This window comes from Cherax quadricarinatus, chromosome 69 (genome assembly GCF_038502225.1).
Source record: "Cherax quadricarinatus isolate ZL_2023a chromosome 69, ASM3850222v1, whole genome shotgun sequence".
NCBI classification, from domain to species: Eukaryota; Metazoa; Arthropoda; class Malacostraca; order Decapoda; family Parastacidae; genus Cherax; species Cherax quadricarinatus.
The window spans coordinates 209391-228182 of NC_091360.1; the positions used below are offsets into that span (position 1 = coordinate 209391).

Below are 18792 nucleotides of genomic sequence, written 5' to 3' on the forward strand. Positions count from 1 at the left end.
GAGTATTACAAAGACAGGTCATGTGGTTGCATGCATTGCTGTTCCTTCAGGTAGTGTATTTAAAAAAAAAATAAAGTTAGGTTTAACATTTGTGTGATATAATTGTGAGTAACATTTAGGATATACAATTTATATGGTTCAGTTATTCAGTATTTATTTGGTTTTGAGTGAGTAAGTGAACTTTGAGAAGAGACTTGAATTTATAAACAGGTAGTGTTTCTTTTATATTTACAGGTAATGAATTCCAGATTTTAGGGCCTTTTATGTGCATTGAGTTTTCGCATAGCGTGAGATGGACACGAGGAACATCAAAGAGTGATCTGTGCCTTGTATTATGGTCATGTGTTCTGTTGAGGTTGGCAAGGAGATGTTTGAGGGGAGGGTTAATGTCAGAGTTAAGTGTTCTATGTATGTAATAAGTGCAATAATAAGTATGGATGTTTTGTATGGTGAGTAGGTTGAGTGTTTTGAATATTGGTGGAGTGTGCTGCCTGTAGTGAGAATTTGTTATCATTCTACCCAGGGAAGTACTACCGTCCTGCCAGATGACTGTGAAACAAAAACCTGTAACTGTTTTGCATGATGGTAGGATTGCTGGTTTCTTTTTCTGTCTCATAAACACGCTAAGATAACAGGGATATCTTGCTACTCCTACTTACACTTTGGTCACACTTCACAGACACGCACATGCATATATATATATACATACATCTAGGTTTTTCTCCTTTTTCTAAATAGCTCTTGTTCTTTTTTATTTCTTCTATTGTCCATGGGGAAGTGGAAAAGAATCTTTCCTCCGTAAGCCATGCGTGTCGTATGAGGCGACTAAAATGCCGGGAGCAATGGGCTAGTAACCCCTTCTCCTGTATACAATTACTAAAAAAGAGAAGAAGAAAAACTTTATAAAACTGGGTTGCTTAAATGTGCGTGGATGTAGTGTGGATGACAAGAAACAGATGATTGCTGATGTTATGAATGAAAAGAAGTTGGATGTCCTGGCCCTAAGCGAAACAAACCTGAAGGGGGTAGGAGAGTTTCAGTGGGGGGAAATAAATGGGATTAAATCTGGAGTATCTGAGAGAGTTAGAGCAAAGGAAGGGGTAGCAGTAATGTTAAATGATCAGTTATGGAAGGAGAAAAGAGAATATGAATGTGTAAATTCAAGAATTATGTGGATTAAAGTAAAGGTTGGATGCGAGAAGTGGGTCATAATAAGCGTGTATGCACCTGGAGAAGAGAGGAATGCAGAGGAGAGAGAGAGATTTTGGGAGATGTTAAGTGAATGTATAGGAGCCTTTGAACCAAGTGAGAGAGTAATTGTGGTAGGGGACTTGAATGCTAAAGTAGGAGAAACTTTTAGAGAGGGTGTGGTAGGTAAGTTTGGGGTGCCAGGTGTAAATGATAATGGGAGCCCTTTGATTGAACTTTGTATAGAAAGGGGTTTAGTTATAGGTAATACATATTTTAAGAAAAAGAGGATAAATAAGTATACACGATATGATGTAGGGCGAAATGACAGTAGTTTGTTGGATTATGTATTGGTAGATAAAAGACTGTTGAGTAGACTTCAGGATGTACATGTTTATAGAGGGGCCACAGATATATCAGATCACTTTCTAGTTGTAGCTACACTGAGAGTAAAAGGTAGATGGGATACAAGGAGAATAGAAGCATCAGGGAAGAGAGAGGTGAAGGTTTATAAACTAAAAGAGGAGGCAGTTAGGGTAAGATATAAACAGCTATTGGAGGATAGATGGGCTAATGAGAGCATAGGCAATGGGGTCGAAGAGGTATGGGGTAGGTTTAAAAATGTAGTGTTAGAGTGTTCAGCAGAAGTTTGTGGTTACAGGAAAGTGGGTGCAGGAGGGAAGAGGAGCGATTGGTGGAATGATGATGTAAAGAGAGTAGTAAGGGAGAAAAAGTTAGCATATGAGAAGTTTTTACAAAGTAGAAGTGATGCAAGGAGGGAAGAGTATATGGAGAAAAAGAGAGAAGTTAAGAGAGTGGTGAAGCAATGTAAAAAGAGAGCAAATGAGAGAGTGGGTGAGATGTTATCAATAAATTTTGTTGAAAATAAGAAAAAGTTTTGGAGTGAGATTAACAAGTTAAGAAAGCCTAGAGAACAAATGGATTTGTCAGTTAAAAATAGGAGAGGAGAGTTATTAAATGGAGAGGTAGAGGTATTGGGAAGATGGAAGGAATATTTTGAGGAATTGTTAAATGTTGATGAAGATAGGGAAGCTGTGATTTCGTGTATAGGGCAAGGAGGAATAACATCTTGTAGGAGTGAGGAAGAGCCAGTTGTGAGTGTGGGGGAAGTTCGTGAGGCAGTAGGTAAAATGAAAGGGGGTAAGGCAGCCGGGATTGATGGGATAAAGATAGAAATGTTAAAAGCAGGTGGGGATATAGTTTTGGAGTGGTTGGTGCAATTATTTAATAAATGTATGGAAGAGGGTAAGGTACCTAGGGATTGGCAGAGAGCATGCATAGTTCCTTTGTATAAAGGCAAAGGGGATAAAAGAGAGTGCAAAAATTATAGGGGGATAAGTCTGTTGAGTGTACCTGGTAAAGTGTATGGTAGAGTTATAATTGAAAGAATTAAGAGTAAGACGGAGAATAGGATAGCAGATGAACAAGGAGGCTTTAGGAAAGGTAGGGGGTGTGTGGACCAGGTGTTTACAGTGAAACATATAAGTGAACAGTATTTAGATAAGGCTAAAGAGGTCTTTGTGGCATTTATGGATTTGGAAAAGGCGTATGACAGGGTGGATAGGGGGGCAATGTGGCAGATGTTGCAAGTGTATGGTGTAGGAGGTAGGTTACTGAAAGCAGTGAAGAGTTTTTACGAGGATAGTGAGGCTCAAGTTAGAGTATGTAGGAAAGAGGGAAATTTTTTCCCAGTAAAAGTAGGCCTTAGACAAGGATGTGTGATGTCACCGTGGTTGTTTAATATATTTATAGATGGGGTTGTAAGAGAAGTAAATGCGAGGGTCTTGGCAAGAGGCGTGGAGTTAAAAGATAAAGAATCACACACAAAGTGGGAGTTGTCACAGCTGCTCTTTGCTGATGACACTGTGCTCTTGGGAGATTCTGAAGAGAAGTTGCAGAGATTGGTGGATGAATTTGGTAGGGTGTGCAAAAGAAGAAAATTAAAGGTGAATACAGGAAAGAGTAAGGTTATGAGGATAACAAAAAGATTAGGTGATGAAAGATTGAATATCAGATTGGAGGGAGAGAGTATGGAGGAGGTGAACGTATTCAGATATTTGGGAGTGGACGTGTCAGCGGATGGGTCTATGAAAGATGAGGTGAATCATAGAATTGATGAGGGAAAAAGAGTGAGTGGTGCACTTAGGAGTCTGTGGAGACAAAGAACTTTGTCCTTGGAGGCAAAGAGGGGAATGTATGAGAGTATAGTTTTACCAACGCTCTTATATGGGTGTGAAGCGTGGGTGATGAATGTTGCAGCGAGGAGAAGGCTGGAGGCAGTGGAGATGTCATGTCTGAGGGCAATGTGTGGTGTGAATATAATGCAGAGAATTCGTAGTTTGGAAGTTAGGAGGAGGTGCGGGATTACCAAAACTGTTGTCCAGAGGGCTGAGGAAGGGTTGTTGAGGTGGTTCGGACATGTAGAGAGAATGGAGCGAAACAGAATGACTTCAAGAGTGTATCAGTCTGTAGTGGAAGGAAGGCGGGGTAGGGGTCGGCCTAGGAAGGGTTGGAGGGAGGGGGTAAAGGAGGTTTTGTGTGCGAGGGGCTTGGACTTCCAGCAGGCATGCGTGAGCGTGTTTGATAGGAGTGAATGGAGACAAATGGTTTTTAATACTTGACGTGCTGTTGGAGTGTGAGCAAAGTAACATTTATGAAGGGATTCAGGGAAACCGGCAGGCCGGACTTGAGTCCTGGAGATGGGAAGTACAGTGCCTGCACTCTGAAGGAGGGGTGTTAATGTTGCAGTTTAAAAACTGTAGTGTAAAGCACCCTTCTGGCAAGACAGTGATGGAGTGAATGATGGTGAAAGTTTTTCTTTTTCGGGCCACCCTGCCTTGGTGGGAATCGGCCGGTGTGATAATAAAGATAATAAAAATAATTAGTGGTCTGAGATGGTTAGTTGTTGTTGAGCCCCATGCACAAATTCCATAGGTGAGATAGGGGTAAATAAGAGAGTGATAAAGGGCCAGGAGGGCTGACTGTGGAACATAGTACCATATCTTCGATAGTATGCCTACAGTCTTGGAAATTTTCTTAGAAATTTGTTGTATATGTGTATGAAATTTGAGTCTATTATCGAGGTGGATTCCTAAGAATTTTCCCTCTGTTAGCTTTGTGATAGGTGATCCGTTTATCGTTATGTTAAGAGGTACATCTGTAGCTCTGCTACCAAACTGAATGAAGTAGGTTTTGTCAATGTTTAGTGTAAGTTTGTTAGTCCTCATCCAGGTAGATATTTTCTGTAATTCGGTGTTTACAGTATTGGCTAGCGTGACTGGGCTCGGGTGAGAGAAGACGTATGTGGTGTCATCTGCAAAAAGTGTGGGTTTGAGTAATTGCGAAGCATTTGGTAGGTCATTTATGTATAGGAGAAAGAGAAGAGGGCCAAGGACACTTCCCTGTGGGACACCAACTGTAATTGGTTGTGCGGAAGAGCTTGCCCCATTTGCGTACACATATTGGCTTCTGTTGCTGAGGTAAGACTTGAGGTAGTTGAGGGAGTGCCCTCTAATACCATAGTGTGACAATTTTACGTGGAGCAAGTCATGGTCAACTGTATCAAAAGCTTTACGTAAGTCAATGAAGATCCCCAGTGGGACTTCTTTTTTCTCTATTGCAGTGTACATATGTTCAAGCATGTGTATAATAGCATCATTAGTATTTTTATTAGGCCTGAATCCAAATTGGCAGGGGTTGAGAATGTTATGGGAGATGAGGTAGGAGTAGATTCGTTTATGAATTAATTTTTCGAAGATTTTTGAGAGAGGGTGTAAATTGGATATTGGCCTATAATTATTCAACTCTGTTTGGTCTCCTCCTTCATCAATTCTATGATTAACCTCGTCCTTCATAAATCCATCCGCTGACACATCAACTCCCAAATATCTGAAAACATTCACTTCTTCCATACTCCTCCCCAAATTGATATCCAATTTTTCTTTATCTAAATCATGTGATATCCTCATCACCTTACTCTTTTCTATGTTTACTTTCAATTTTCTACCTTTACACACATTCCCAAATTCGTCCACTAACCTTTGCAATTTTTCTTTAGAATCTCCCATAAGCACAGTATCATCAGCAAAAAGTAACTGTGTCACTTCCCATTTTGTTTGATTCCCCATAATTTAATCCCACCCCTCTCCCGAACACCCTAGCATTTACTTCTTTTACAACCCCATCTATAAATATATTAAACAACCATGGTGACATTACACATCCCTGTCTAAGACCTACTTTTACCGGGAAGTAGTCTCCCTCTCTTCTACACACCCTAACCTGAGCCTCACTATCCTTATAAAAACTCTTTACAGCATTTAGTAACTTACCACCTATTCCATATACTTGCAACATCTGCCACATTGCTCCCCTATCCACTCTATCATATGCCTTTTCTAAATCCATAAATGCAATAAAAACCTCCCTACCTTTATCTAAATACTGTTCACATATATGCTTCAATGTAAACACTTGATCTACACATCCCCTACCCACTCTAAAACCTCCTTGCTCATCCACAATTCTACATTCTGTCTTACCTTTAATTCTTTCAATAATAACCCTACCATACACTTTTCCTGGCATAATCAGTAAACTTATTCCGCTATAATTTTTACAATCTCTCTTGTCCCCCTTCCCTTTTTATAAAGGGACTATACGTGCTCTCCGCCAATCCCTGGGTACCTTCCCCTATTTCATACATTTATTAAACAAAAATACCAACCACTCCAACACTATATTTCCCCCTGCTTCTAACATTTCTGTCATGATCCCTTTAGTTCCAGCTGCTTTACCCCCTTTCATTCTACGTAATGCCTCGCGCACCTCCCCCACACTTACATCCCGCCCTTCTTCACTCCTAAAAGATGGTATACCTCCCTGGCCAGTGCATGAAATTACCACCTCCCTTTCTTTGTCGACATTTAAAAGTTCCTCAAAATATTCTCGCCATCTACCTAATACCTCCCTCTCCCCATCTACTAACTCCCCTACACTGTTTTTAACTGACAAATACATTCATTCCCTAGGTTTTCTTAACTTGTTTACCTCCACAGTTTTTTCTTATTTTCATTAAAATTTCTTGACAGTGCCTCTTCCACTCTATCATCTGCTCTCCTTTTCCACTCTCACCACTCTCTTTACCTTTCTTTTACTCTCCATATACTCTACTCTTCTTAGAACACTTCTTTGTAAAAACCTCTCATAAGCTACCTTTTTCTCTTTTATCACACCCTTTACTTCATCATTCCACAAATCACTCCTCTTACCTCCTGCACCTACCCTCCTATAACCACAAACTTCTGCCCCACATTCTAATACCGTATTTTTAAAACTATTCCAACCCTCTTCAAACCCCCCACTACTCATACATGCACCAGCCCACTTTTCTGCCAATAGTTGCTCATGTCTCACCTGAACATTTAAATGTTGATGAAAGGGAGGCAGTGATTTATAGCATTGGCCAGGGAGGTATAACATCTTTTAGGAGTGAAGAAGAGCCAGATGTGAGTTTGGGGGATGTGATGAGGCATTGGGTAAAATGAAAGCGGGTAAAGCAGCTGGAACTAATGGGATTGTGACAGAAATATTTAAAGGAGATGGGGATGTACTTTTAGAGTTGTTGGTGCTTTTGTTGTACTTAGGAACTTTCAGAGAACATGCATAGTCCCTTTATATAAAGGGAAGGGGGACAAAAGAGTGTGTGAAAATTACAGGAGAATAAGCCTACTGAGTATACCAGGTAAAGTGTATGGAAGGGTTATTATTGAAAGACTGAGGGGTAAGACAGAGTGCAGGATCACAGATGAACAAGGAGGGATTAGAATGGGTAGGGGATGTGTAGACCAAGTGTTTACATTGAAGCAAATGAATGAACAATGTTTACATAAAGGTAAGGAAGTTTTTGTTGCTTATATGAATTCAGAAAAGGCATTGATAGGGTGGATAGGGAAACAATGTGGCAGATGTTGCAAGTGTATGGAATAAGTAGTATGTTATTAAAATGCTGTAAATAGTTTTTATGAGGATATTGAGGCTTAGGTTAGTGTGTATAGGAAAGAGGAAGATTGGTTTCCCATAAAAGTATGCCTTAGACAGAGATGCATGATGTCACCATGGTTGTTTAACATATTTATAGATATGGTTGTAAAAGAAGTGAATATGTAAAGTAAAAGGACACAAGTGCAACTAATGTGACATTTTACTGTGGCAACGTTTCGCTCTCCAGGAGCTTTGTTAAGCCGTAACGGCTTGACATAGCTCCTGGAGAGTGAAACGTTGCCACAATAATATGTCACATTAGTTGCACTTGTGTCTGTGAGGGAAAAGTAGGCGTAAGTGGGGTTAAGGTTGTTCAGGCAACCAGGAACCATTAGCGAGTTACGTCGCGCACCCCCCCCCCCCCCCTGGCGGGCTGGGGCGAAACTAGTTCTTGGTGTCTGATTTGTTCAAATTTCTACTCCTGGTAATATTGACCTTACCTGGTGTGGGGTGAAGTTTGGAGAGTCACTTCACCTCCACTCTTCTCCTAATCAGGTAGGGTGATCTACCAGGAGTATTACTGTTTGTTCCTTTCTTTTGTTTGCTGGTTACCAGTAATGATTTTGGCATTTATCATTCTTTTCCATTCTTAAATGTTATATTATCATGACCATTGGTAACCAGTTTATTTTTTCTTATTACCAACTCTGTTCCTGGCATGGTCATCCAGGATAGACGCCAGATAAAGGAGCAAGACATGTGTTAATGAGACTTATTAACATTATTGGACTACTACTGGCCCTTACCTGTTTTACTTGTGGTGCTCCATCCAAGTGGTAGGAGATTCTAAAACATCGGACTATCACCATCCGCCCAGGATAACCTACATCAATAATATCAGAAGATCTATCCAGGGCCTTACCTACTCCTGCCCAACTACAAGAACCGAACGCCATTTTTTTTATTATATTTAAATTTTAAGTAAAATCCTCAAAAATCATTATTCTTATTTTTCCTAGTCATTTCTTTATTTATTTATTTTTCCATTAGTTTCTTTTGTTCAGATGGAAGGCGTTCCACTGACAGTGTCCTTTTACTTTACAAGAAGTAAATGCTAGGGTGTTGGGAAAAGAGGTGGGATTAAATTATGTGGAATCAAATACAAAATGGGAGTTGACACAGTTACATTTTATTGATGATACTGTGCTTTTGGGAGATCTAAAGAAAGTTGCAAAGGTAAGTGGCCAAGTTTGGGAGGGTGTGTAAAGGAAGAAAGTTGAAAGTGAACATAGATAAGAGTATTGTGATGAAGGTATCAAATGAGTTAAGTAAGGACAAATTAGATATCAGATTGGAGGGAGAGAGTATGGAAGAAGTGAATGTGTTCAGATATTATTGAGTGGACATGTCAGCGGATGGGTTTATGAAGGACGAGGTAAACCAAAAAATTGTTGAAAGGGAAAAAGATGAGTGGTGCATTGAGGTATCTCTGGAAACAAGGAACATTAGCCATGGAGGCAAAGAAGGGAATGTATGAGAGTACAGTAGTACCAACACTCTTATATGGGTGTGAAGCATGGGTTGTGAATGTTGCAGAGGAGGAGGAGGTTGGAGGCAATGGAGATGTCATGTCTAAAGGCACTGTGTGGCATAAATATTATGCAGAAAATTCATAGTGTGGAAATTGTAGATGTGGAGTTACTAAAAATATTATTCATAGGGCTGAGGAGGGGGTGTTGAGGTGGTTTGATCATTTAGAAAGGAGCAAAATACTGGCATAGGTGATCTTGTTAGATATGAGTGAGTGGAGACAAATGGTTTTTGGGACATGACGAGCTGTGAAGGGATTCAGGTAAACCATTTAGCTGGATTTGAGTCATGGAGGTAGGAAGTACAATGCCTGCACTCTAAAGGAAGGATTTAGGATATTTGCTGTTTAGTAACATCTAAACAGTTGCATCTGTGTGCCTCTAGCAAAACAGTCACAGTGTGAACAATGGTGAAAGTGTTTCTTTTTTGGGTCACCCTACCTAGGTGGGAGACAGCCAGTATATTAAAAAACAATGATTTAAAAAAAAAGTATAAATTCATATTATTTCAAAACTTTATTAAATTTTGTTTATGACAGTTACATAAGTGGTTAAGTGTGAGCCAGATTTGATTACCATGGAATGGTAGACCATTACAATGCTCCTCCATTCATATGTTCTTAAAAGAGGTACAACATTATTGATCTGTGTCAGCCTTTGGGTACTGTTGACCACAGTATTCTTTGTAAATTTAATCATTACGGATTCAGACGGCCACACAGTTGCTTTAAATTGTAAGATCATGAGATTTCCTTGTAAAAATATGTTTAACAGTAGTCTTGAGAACACGTAGGTGTTATGGACACACAAATTACATTGTTTATTTAACCAAGATGTTCCCTCAAACCTAAATATATACCATAATAATTAACCTAGAATAACCAAGTACGTACAGTGGACCCCCACCTTACGATATTAATCCATTCCTGAGAGCTCATCATAAGCCGAAATTATCGTAAGGCGAATTAATTTTCCCCATAAGAAATAATGGAAATTAAATTAATCCGTTCCTGACACCCCAAAGTATGAAAAAAAAAATTTTACCACATGAAATATTAATTTTAATACACACAAACTGAAGAAGACATGCACAGTTACTACTCTACTAAGAATAGAATACATGACACTTACCTTTATTGAAGATCTGGTAATGATTGATGGGATGGGAGGAGGGGAGAGTGTGGAAGTTGTTATTGTTTAGAAGGGGAATCCCCTTCCATTAGGACTTCAGGTATCAAGTTCTTTTCCGGGGTTACTTCCCTTCTTTTAATGCCACTGGGACCAGCTTGAGAGTCACTGGACCTCTGTTGCACAACAAATCTCTCCATAGAGCTCTGTGCCTCCCATTCCTTTAAGACTTTCCTAAAATGGGCCATAACATTGTCATTGTAATAGTCACCAGCACGGCTTGCAGTAGCTGTGTCAGGGTGATTTTCATCCGCAAAGGTTTGCAGTTCAACCCACTTTGCACACATTTCCTTAATCTTTGAAGTAGGCAACTTCTTCAATTTCTCTCTCCCCTCCTCTGAACCAGTTTCCTCAGGTATGGCCTCTTGCTGTTGAAGTTGATCTTGCAGCTCTTCAGTGGTTAGTTCTTCATTGTCCTCCTCCACCAACTCTTCCACATCCTTCCCACTAACCTCCAACCCCAAGGACTTCCCCAATGCCACAGTGGATTCCACAACTGGCATACGCTTCTCAGGGTTAGTCTCAAACCCTTCAAAATCCCTTTCTTCTACACATTGTGGCCAGTTTCTTCCAAGCAGAGTTCAAAGTCCTCTTAGTTACTCCCTCCCAAGCCTTACCTATAAGGTTTACACAACTGAGGATGCCAAAGTGATCTTTCCAAAACTCTTAGAGTCAATTGAGTGTCTGAGATCACTTCAAAGCACTTTTGAAACATGGCTTTTGTGTAGAGTTTTTTAAAGTTTGAAATGACCTGCTAGTCCATGGGCTGCAGGAGAGGAGTGGTATTAGGAGGCAAAAACTTGACCTTAATGAAGCTCATGTCCCTAAAAAGTCACTCTGCCAAGTCTGAAGGATGACCAGGAGCATTGTCAAATACCAGGAGGCACTTAAGGTCCAATTTCTTTTCCATTAGGTAATTTTTCACAGTGGGGGCAAATGCATGGTGAAACCAGTCATAGAAAAAGTCCCTAGTGACCCATGCCTTACTGTTTGCCCTCCACAGCACACACAAATTAGCCTTGACAACATTGTTTTACCTGAACGCTCTGGGAGTTTCAGAGTGATGCACCAATAAAGGCTTCACTTTACAATCACCACTAGCATTAGCATCCATCAGAAGAGTAAGCCTGTCTTTCATAGGCTTATGTCTTGGGAGTGCCTTTTCCTCCTGAGTAATGTAGGTCCTGCTTGGCATTTTCTTCCAAACAGGCCTGTTTCATCGCAATTAAACACTCGTTCAGGTTGCAATTCTTTACTGTCTATTTACTCCTTGAATTCCTTCACATATTTTTCAGCTGCTTTTTGGTCCGAACTGGCAGCCTCACCATGCCTTATCACACTATGTATACCACTACGATTCTTAAATCTCTCAAACCAACCTTTGCTGGCCTTAAATTCACTCACATCACCACTAGTTGCAGGCATTTTTCTAATTAAATCGTCATGCAACTTCCTAGCCTTTTCACATATGATCGCTTGAGAGATGCTCTCTCCTGCTATCTGTTTTTCATTTATCCACACCAATAACAGTCTCTCAACATCTTCTATCATTTGCGATCTCTGTTTCAAAAACAAACTTGCACCTTTTGCAAGAACAACTTCCTTGATTGCCATTTTGTTGGCCAAGATAGTAGCAATGGTTGATTGGGGTTTGGTATACAACCTGGCCAGCTCCGAGACACGCACTCCACTTTCGTACTTAGTTATTATCTCTTTCTTCATTTCCATAGTAATTTTCACCCTTTTTACCACAGGGTTGGCACTAGAAGCTTTCTTGGAGCCCATGGTGACTTATTTTGCAGCTACAAGCACTAAAAACACTGTGATAATATGAAATGTACTGAATGTATGCTTAGATGCGACTGCGGTGGCTGGCTTGTAAACACTGGCACGCACGGGGCAGCTGAGGCCACGCGGGATGCATCCCGGACGAATCACACGAGGCAAGGCAAAATTTTTGCGTTCAAATGCTTCGTATGGCGGATTTAACGTAACGCGATGCGTTCGTAAGGCGGGTGTCCACTGTATATTCAAACAGTGTGACTTATTTCCATGTTCTGAAGAGTATTTTGCAGTGATGACATTTCATCTACATGCCTGTTGATAGTAGCCAGAAGTTCATTTGTTGGGTCCAGTTCCCTGAAGTAGAAGGATCATTTTGATTCAGCCTGCATCAGTATAGAATGCTGTCTTGTGTGTCCTTGGTGGGAGTTATATTATGTCATGAGTATTTTAGTCAAACTTTGATCCAGTTTCCCTACATCTGCCTTTAGTCATGTTGCTTGGATGTTGTAAATCTATTATGATACGTTTAACAGGCCTTAATTAGAGAGCTGTGATATCTTTCTTTATGCAATAAAACAACAGTAGCAACTGTAGTCTGCTATTTGTAGAGATGATAACAGTGTTTCTTTTGGTCATAAGAAGTTACTTAGGTTTGTTTCCATCAGGATTTAGATGGCTTTATGCAGTCACATACCCTGCTGGTGCAACTGTGGTGGCATATATTTGGGCTGGGGGGGTAATGAAATAAATGTCTTGTTCTTTAGTGTGACTTTCCTAGTGTATATGCACAAAATTTAGTATATTTTAAAATAAGGTATTAGAAATTAGTAAATAGATGAATTGCAGTACAGCCTCTCCTCACTTAATGATGGAGTTTTGTTCCTAAGACGACGTCGGTAAACGAATTTGCCACTAAGTGAGGAGCATACTACTGTATAATGGTAGTGAGTTTGTGTAAACATCTTTGATATTGTTTTAATGTCACCTTTGCACCATTTATAACATTTCTGGTAAATTTTTAAATGTTTATACAATAGTGTACTGTATATTATAATAAACAGAATAGAGGAAATCAGCTTTAACCCTTGACTGTAGCAAGCCCATTTCTGAAACTGTCATTCTGTGTCGAAAAATATTCGGAAAAAAAAAAATCTTACCAAAATGTTAGGATTATTTTGCTGAGTGTTTTAAGCCTAAAAAAATTTTTGCCATCAGTACGTACCGAGATATAGTGGCATAAAGTTGGCAGAAAATGAGCAGAGTATGGCAACAGTGGTGAATGCCGCTCACCGGGTATTCTTTTATTTACTCCACTTCGAAGGTTTCTTGTATTTTCCAATATTTTTTTTCTAAGTAACTTATGTGGCCTGCGAGACCAAAGTAAGGTGCAGTGTACAAATATACACTCATTGTATACAACACAATAACCACACAAACATTATCATTATTATATTGTTTACAGAACTTGTTTACACAAACTAACAATACAAAAAATTTTTTATTACTAGTGTTCTATAATATATATGCAAATGTAGTCACTGAACACTTTCCTAGAACTATTGCAACTTGTGGAGGTCTTTGAAACACTGTGTTATGCGCAGTGGAGTTTTAACCCGTAAATGGTCCAAACGTATATACATGTATACGTTTTTTCAACATTTGAAAGTATGTAAAAAAAGTAGATCTTCTTTTTTTTTTACATTTGAAAATGTGTAAAAAAACTTTGATCTACTTTTTTTTTTTTTTGTTATATTTGAAAATATGTAAAAGAAAACGTAGATCTACTTATGGAGCACTACACATGTGAACGTAGATCTGCTTGGACCGTTTACGGGTTAAACTGCTCACACATAAAACGAGAGTGCATTTTTGTGGGCGTTTTGTGGTATGTGCACAGACAAAACACCTCTTCTGAGCACTTTTCTTGAAAGCAGTAGGAGGCAGTTGTATGGGGTGGTTATCACCAGGCCTCAGACGAGATGGCATGTGTTGGTAATTTCGTGGGGGCTGGTGTTGCTGCTTGGTACTTGAATATTTTTTGTCTGATGATTCACAAACAAAATTCACCATATTTGGGTTTGTTGTTGGTCTTCCACTTGTATATGTTATAAGCATTCAGCATGGAAATGTCAAGAAGATGAAAAAAAAGTTTTATGTACCACTTATAACTCTTGCAAACACTATCAGCAAGTCACATTTGTCCACTAAGTGCATATTGAGGTTGTAGTTCATCACAGCTGCAGGTTTTAGAATGGGTTCATTGGTCTCTATATTCTGCCTGCCACTGTCTGCCATTTCGTTTTGGTGAACTGATGTCAACAATATGACATCACGTTTGTCATGCCACCGAAATGCCATGATGTCATTGGCAGCAAACGCCTGCACCTCACCTCTCTGAGTGCCTGCGCTGAACCTAGGCATATGCTTACGATTTCCACGCACTGTGCCACATACACGTGTCGTGTTCACTCGCAAGAAATCACTGAGTGTGGGGCTTGTGTACCAGTTATCAGAAAATAATATATGCCCCTTACCATTGTTCTAACCACATCACCAGGGATACCCAGTAACTTCCTGGTATCTCTCAATGTATTACTGCCAGTGTACACAATTATATCCAAAACCAGACCACTTTTGCAATCACACAGTACAAATAACTTTATACCAAAGCGTTTCCTCTTACTTGGTATATACTGCTTGAACGACAGTCTGCCTTTAAACAAAATCAAAGATTCATCAATAACAAGCTTCCTGAAGGGATAAAAATACATACAGCACCTTTGTTTCAGGTACATGAACACATTCCTGATCTTATATAACCTGTCATTTCTGTCAGGCCTTGTTTTGTCTGAGAAGTGTAGCATACATAACAGTATCAAAAATCGATTCACTGGTATAATATCACTAAAACCTGGGGTTGAAGTCAGGCGTTCTGTTTATTTATTTATTTATTTATTAAATGTCTTTGCAAACAGTACATTGAGATTGTGTATATACAATAGTGGGTTGCAATACAAAGAGAGCCTCTATTATGCCTTGGCATTATGGGCCAACTTAACATTATTGGCTTACATTCTACTTAATACTAAGAAATAGTATATCATAGTTGTACAGTAGGATTGTAATTATTTCATAGTTGTACAGTAGAATATTAATTATAAATGAATCAAAATTTGTATAATACAAAGATATACGTATTTATATTCTAAAATGCTTTTGTGAAAAACAATGATTCAATTACAGTGGACCCCCGGTTAACGATTTTAATCCGTGCAAGAGGGGTAATTGTTATGCGAAATAATCGTTATGTGAATGAATTTTCCCCATAAGAAATAATGGAAATAAAATTAATCCGTGCAAGACACCCAAAAGTATGAAAAAAAAAATTTTTTACCACATGAAATGTTAATTTTAATACACACAAACTGAAAAAGGCATGCACACTTACATGACACTTACTTTTATTGAAGATCTGGTGATGATTGATGGGATGGGAGGAGGGGAGAGTGTCGAACTTATTGTTTAGAAGGGGAATCCCCTTCCATTAGGACTTGAGGTAGCAAGTCCTTTTCCGGGGTTACTTCCCTTCTTCTTTTAATGCCACTAGGACCAGCTTGAGAGTCACTGGACCTCTGTCCCACAACAAATCTGTCCATAGAGCTTTGTACCTCCCGTTTTTTTACGATTTGTCTAAAATGGGCCACAACATTGTCATTGTAATAGTCACCAGCACGGCTTGCAATAGCTGTGTTAGGGTGATTTTCATCCATAAAGGTTTGCAGTTCAACCCACTCTGCACACATTTCCTTAATTTTTGAAGTAGGCACAATGGATTCCACAACTGGCATAGGCTTCTCAGGGTTAGCCCCAAACCCTTCAAAATCTTTCTTAATTTCCATACTAATTCTCACCCTTTTTACCACAGGGTTGGCACTAGAAGCTTTCTTGGGGCCCATGGTCACTTATTTTCCAGAAACAGCACCGAAAACACTGTAATAATACGAAATATTCCGAGTGTATGCTTGGATGTTACCGCGGAGGCTGGCTGGTAAACAATGGCACGGGCGGCACATGTGAGGCTGGCTGAGGGCGCACATTGGACGCGTCTCGGACGAAAATCGGTGAGCGGGTTTTTAATCGGTATGCGCGGCAAAAATTTTGCGATTAAAGTAAGCGGTATGCGGAATAATCACTATGTGATGCCATCGTTATGCGGGGGTCCACTGTATATTCCTGTCAACAATGGATAAAAGGTTCAATGTGATTGTTTCATTTATGATGTGGGAGTACATATGTGAGTAAATGTGTACTGAGTATTTAGCATTTAGTCTAGGGTGATTAAGTGGCTTTTGAGAAGAGTCTTAAATTGATTTTCAGACTGGGCTACTTTAATATCTTCTGGTAATGAATTCCATATTTTGGGGCCCTTTATGTGCATAGAGTTTTTACACAGTGTGATATGGACACGAGGTATATCAAAAAGAGATCTGTGTCTTGTGTTGTGGTCATGTGTCCTGTTTAGGTTGGTGAGGAAAAGTTTGAGTGTGGGTTTATATTTGCGTGTATTGTTCTGTGTATGTAGTAGGCACATGAATAAGTATGGATGTTCTTAATGGTAAGCAGATTCAGACTTTTGAAAATTGGTGGAGTATGCTGGCGGGAGTGGGAATTTGTTATTCTTACTGCTGCCTTTTGCTGGGTTATTAGGGGTTTTAGGTGATTGGATGTTGTTGATCCCCATGCACAAATTCCATATGTAAGATAAGGGTATATGAGTGAATGGTACAGTGCGAGGAGAGCTGATTGTGGAACGTAGTACCTTATCTTTGATAGTATGCCTACAGTCTTGGAGATTTTCTTGGTGATTTGTTGTATGTGTGTCCGGAACTTAAGGCTACTGTCAAGGTATGTGGTGACAGCGTACTTATACACGTGACGTAAGCATTATTGTGGCAAAGAACAGGTACATCTCTGCCACAGTTGTCTTTCCACTGGTGTAGCTTTGACCTTGGTGAAAGAATTGTATTTGCCATGGTGTACTCATAGTATGTGTTGTTTTCCCTGACAATAATTTCCATCAGGTTTTCATCGAAGAATAACTGAAAGCATTCCAGTTCAGTGGCATTGTCCCCAAGTGTACACGATGGCCATATTCCACTTTGTGCTTCATCAGAACCATGGGGATTGGGAACAAAATTGGCAACTTGCTGCCAATCCCAGATGTGGTCCGCTGGTGGATTCTGGATATTGAAAGGTGGTTGTGGTTGTGCAGGTTGTGGGAGTGTGGGGGTGGTTGTGGCTGTGCTGAGTTAGCACCGTGGCCCGGTACTGGTGCCACAAGACTCATGCTACCGCCAACACCACCACCTGCTGCCCCACACACACTACGCATCCCCATTGTAACAATATCATCGTCATCTTCACTCTCAGGTTGTGGAGTAGGGCCACGGGATGTACTCCAAGATTTACTCCTTTTCCTTGGAATGGCATGTGGCACACTACCAGAATGCATCCTGCATCGTACATACTGCCGCTTCACTGAAGAATATTCCCCCTCACTGTCGCAACTCGAGCTGCTTTCAATAACTTAGAAATCACTATCACTATCGCTTTCACTGCTCACATCCGAGTCCTGTACACAGGGAAATAGTTTCCTTTTTTGTCCTGGTACAGGTGAACGTGAATAAGACGGCCCAGCATCAGAGGTGGAAGGTTGAGGGTCATCTGGGTTTTCATCACTAATTACGTTATCCTGGGCATTGCTTTCAGTTACACCCTCCTGTAAACCATGGAATTCTCTTTCACTGGCACTTCCATTGCTGTTAGAACTATCACTTGGGAACAGAATACCTCCAATTCAGCAAGGAGTAAGATACTTCTTACCGCAAGGCATGGTGAACAAGGACTACCAAGATGACTTTCCCACAATGCTCCACTGAGTCCCCGATTTTTTTCACAGGGCACGCACCCATCACGCAGACCCATTCTCTCACGTGCAGGCCACCAGCTTTCTTCCGCTTGATTTGAAGCCGCTAGAATTTATGCGTATTAATATGTCGGAAACATTGGCTTGTAAGATGTATATATACGGCCGAAACAGTCAAAGGGTTAATACACATTATTTAGGTATGCATACTGGTCAGAGAGCCTGTTGTAAGTCCAAGTTGTCAGTAAATGAGTACATCACTAAGTGAGGAGAGGCTGTATTAATTACTCTTGTGCATGTGACCAAAGTTGGCATGTCTGTAGTGACTAAAAATACTTTTAATAGTAAGGCACTAACAACGATGTAATGTGTTAATTGCTCAGGGTTATGAAGAGAGGATGTATCAACCTGCCAAGTGGGTCTGCTCTAACACCACTGAGCAAACTTATAGTGACAAGAGCCAGAGGAAATTGTTCTTCAACCTTTTCCATTACATTACTGGTGCCAATACTCAAGGTAAAGCTGACTAATTCACTCATTCTTATCTTACCCAGTATGTTATTTTCTGCTGCAGAATTGATGTACGGTACTTCCACCATTCTTTTTATATAAGCAGGCAGGACATGCATGTATATACATGTAATAAATAAATGTATGTGCTAGTGTTACTAGTTGTCAAAGGCAGGCACTTGTCGATTGTGTGTGTGTGTGTGTGTGTGTGTGTGTGTGTGTGTGTGTGTGTGTGTGTGTGTGTGTGTGTGTGTGTGTGTGTGTGTGTGTGTGTGTGTATGCGTGAGTGCGAATGTGTGAGAGAGAGAGAGTAACCCTCAAAATCATGAGGTAGTGTTAATTTTTAGAGTGTTAATTATTTTACCAATAATGATACTAAAAATGGTCAATGCCCACCAATACAGATACCTTGACACATTCCTACAAAATAGAGATGATTTTGGTTGGTTTCAGGACCAGAAATAGGTTGAATTGGGCAAAAAGTAACAGAAATATTTTATATTTTATGATTTTCCTGATGGGTAAGGCCCCTCCTTCACCCTTGGTCTGTTTTATGGGTTTTTACTAGGGCTGTTTCAGTTATTGGGATGCCGTAAACCATGA

At 40.0% G+C, this 18792-nt stretch overlaps 1 protein-coding gene across 1 annotated transcript in view; it reads left to right on the plus strand.

Annotated features, from left to right (window-relative positions):
• The window catches only part of LOC128701836 (heme-binding protein 1), a 63965-nt gene that overhangs the window by 30167 nt on the left and 15006 nt on the right, over positions 1-18792 (plus strand). Inside the window, exon 5 of the mRNA XM_053795758.2 lies at positions 18063-18195. Within this exon, the coding sequence (XP_053651733.2) occupies positions 18063-18195 (133 nt within the window). The remainder of the gene's footprint in view (positions 1-18062; positions 18196-18792) is intronic.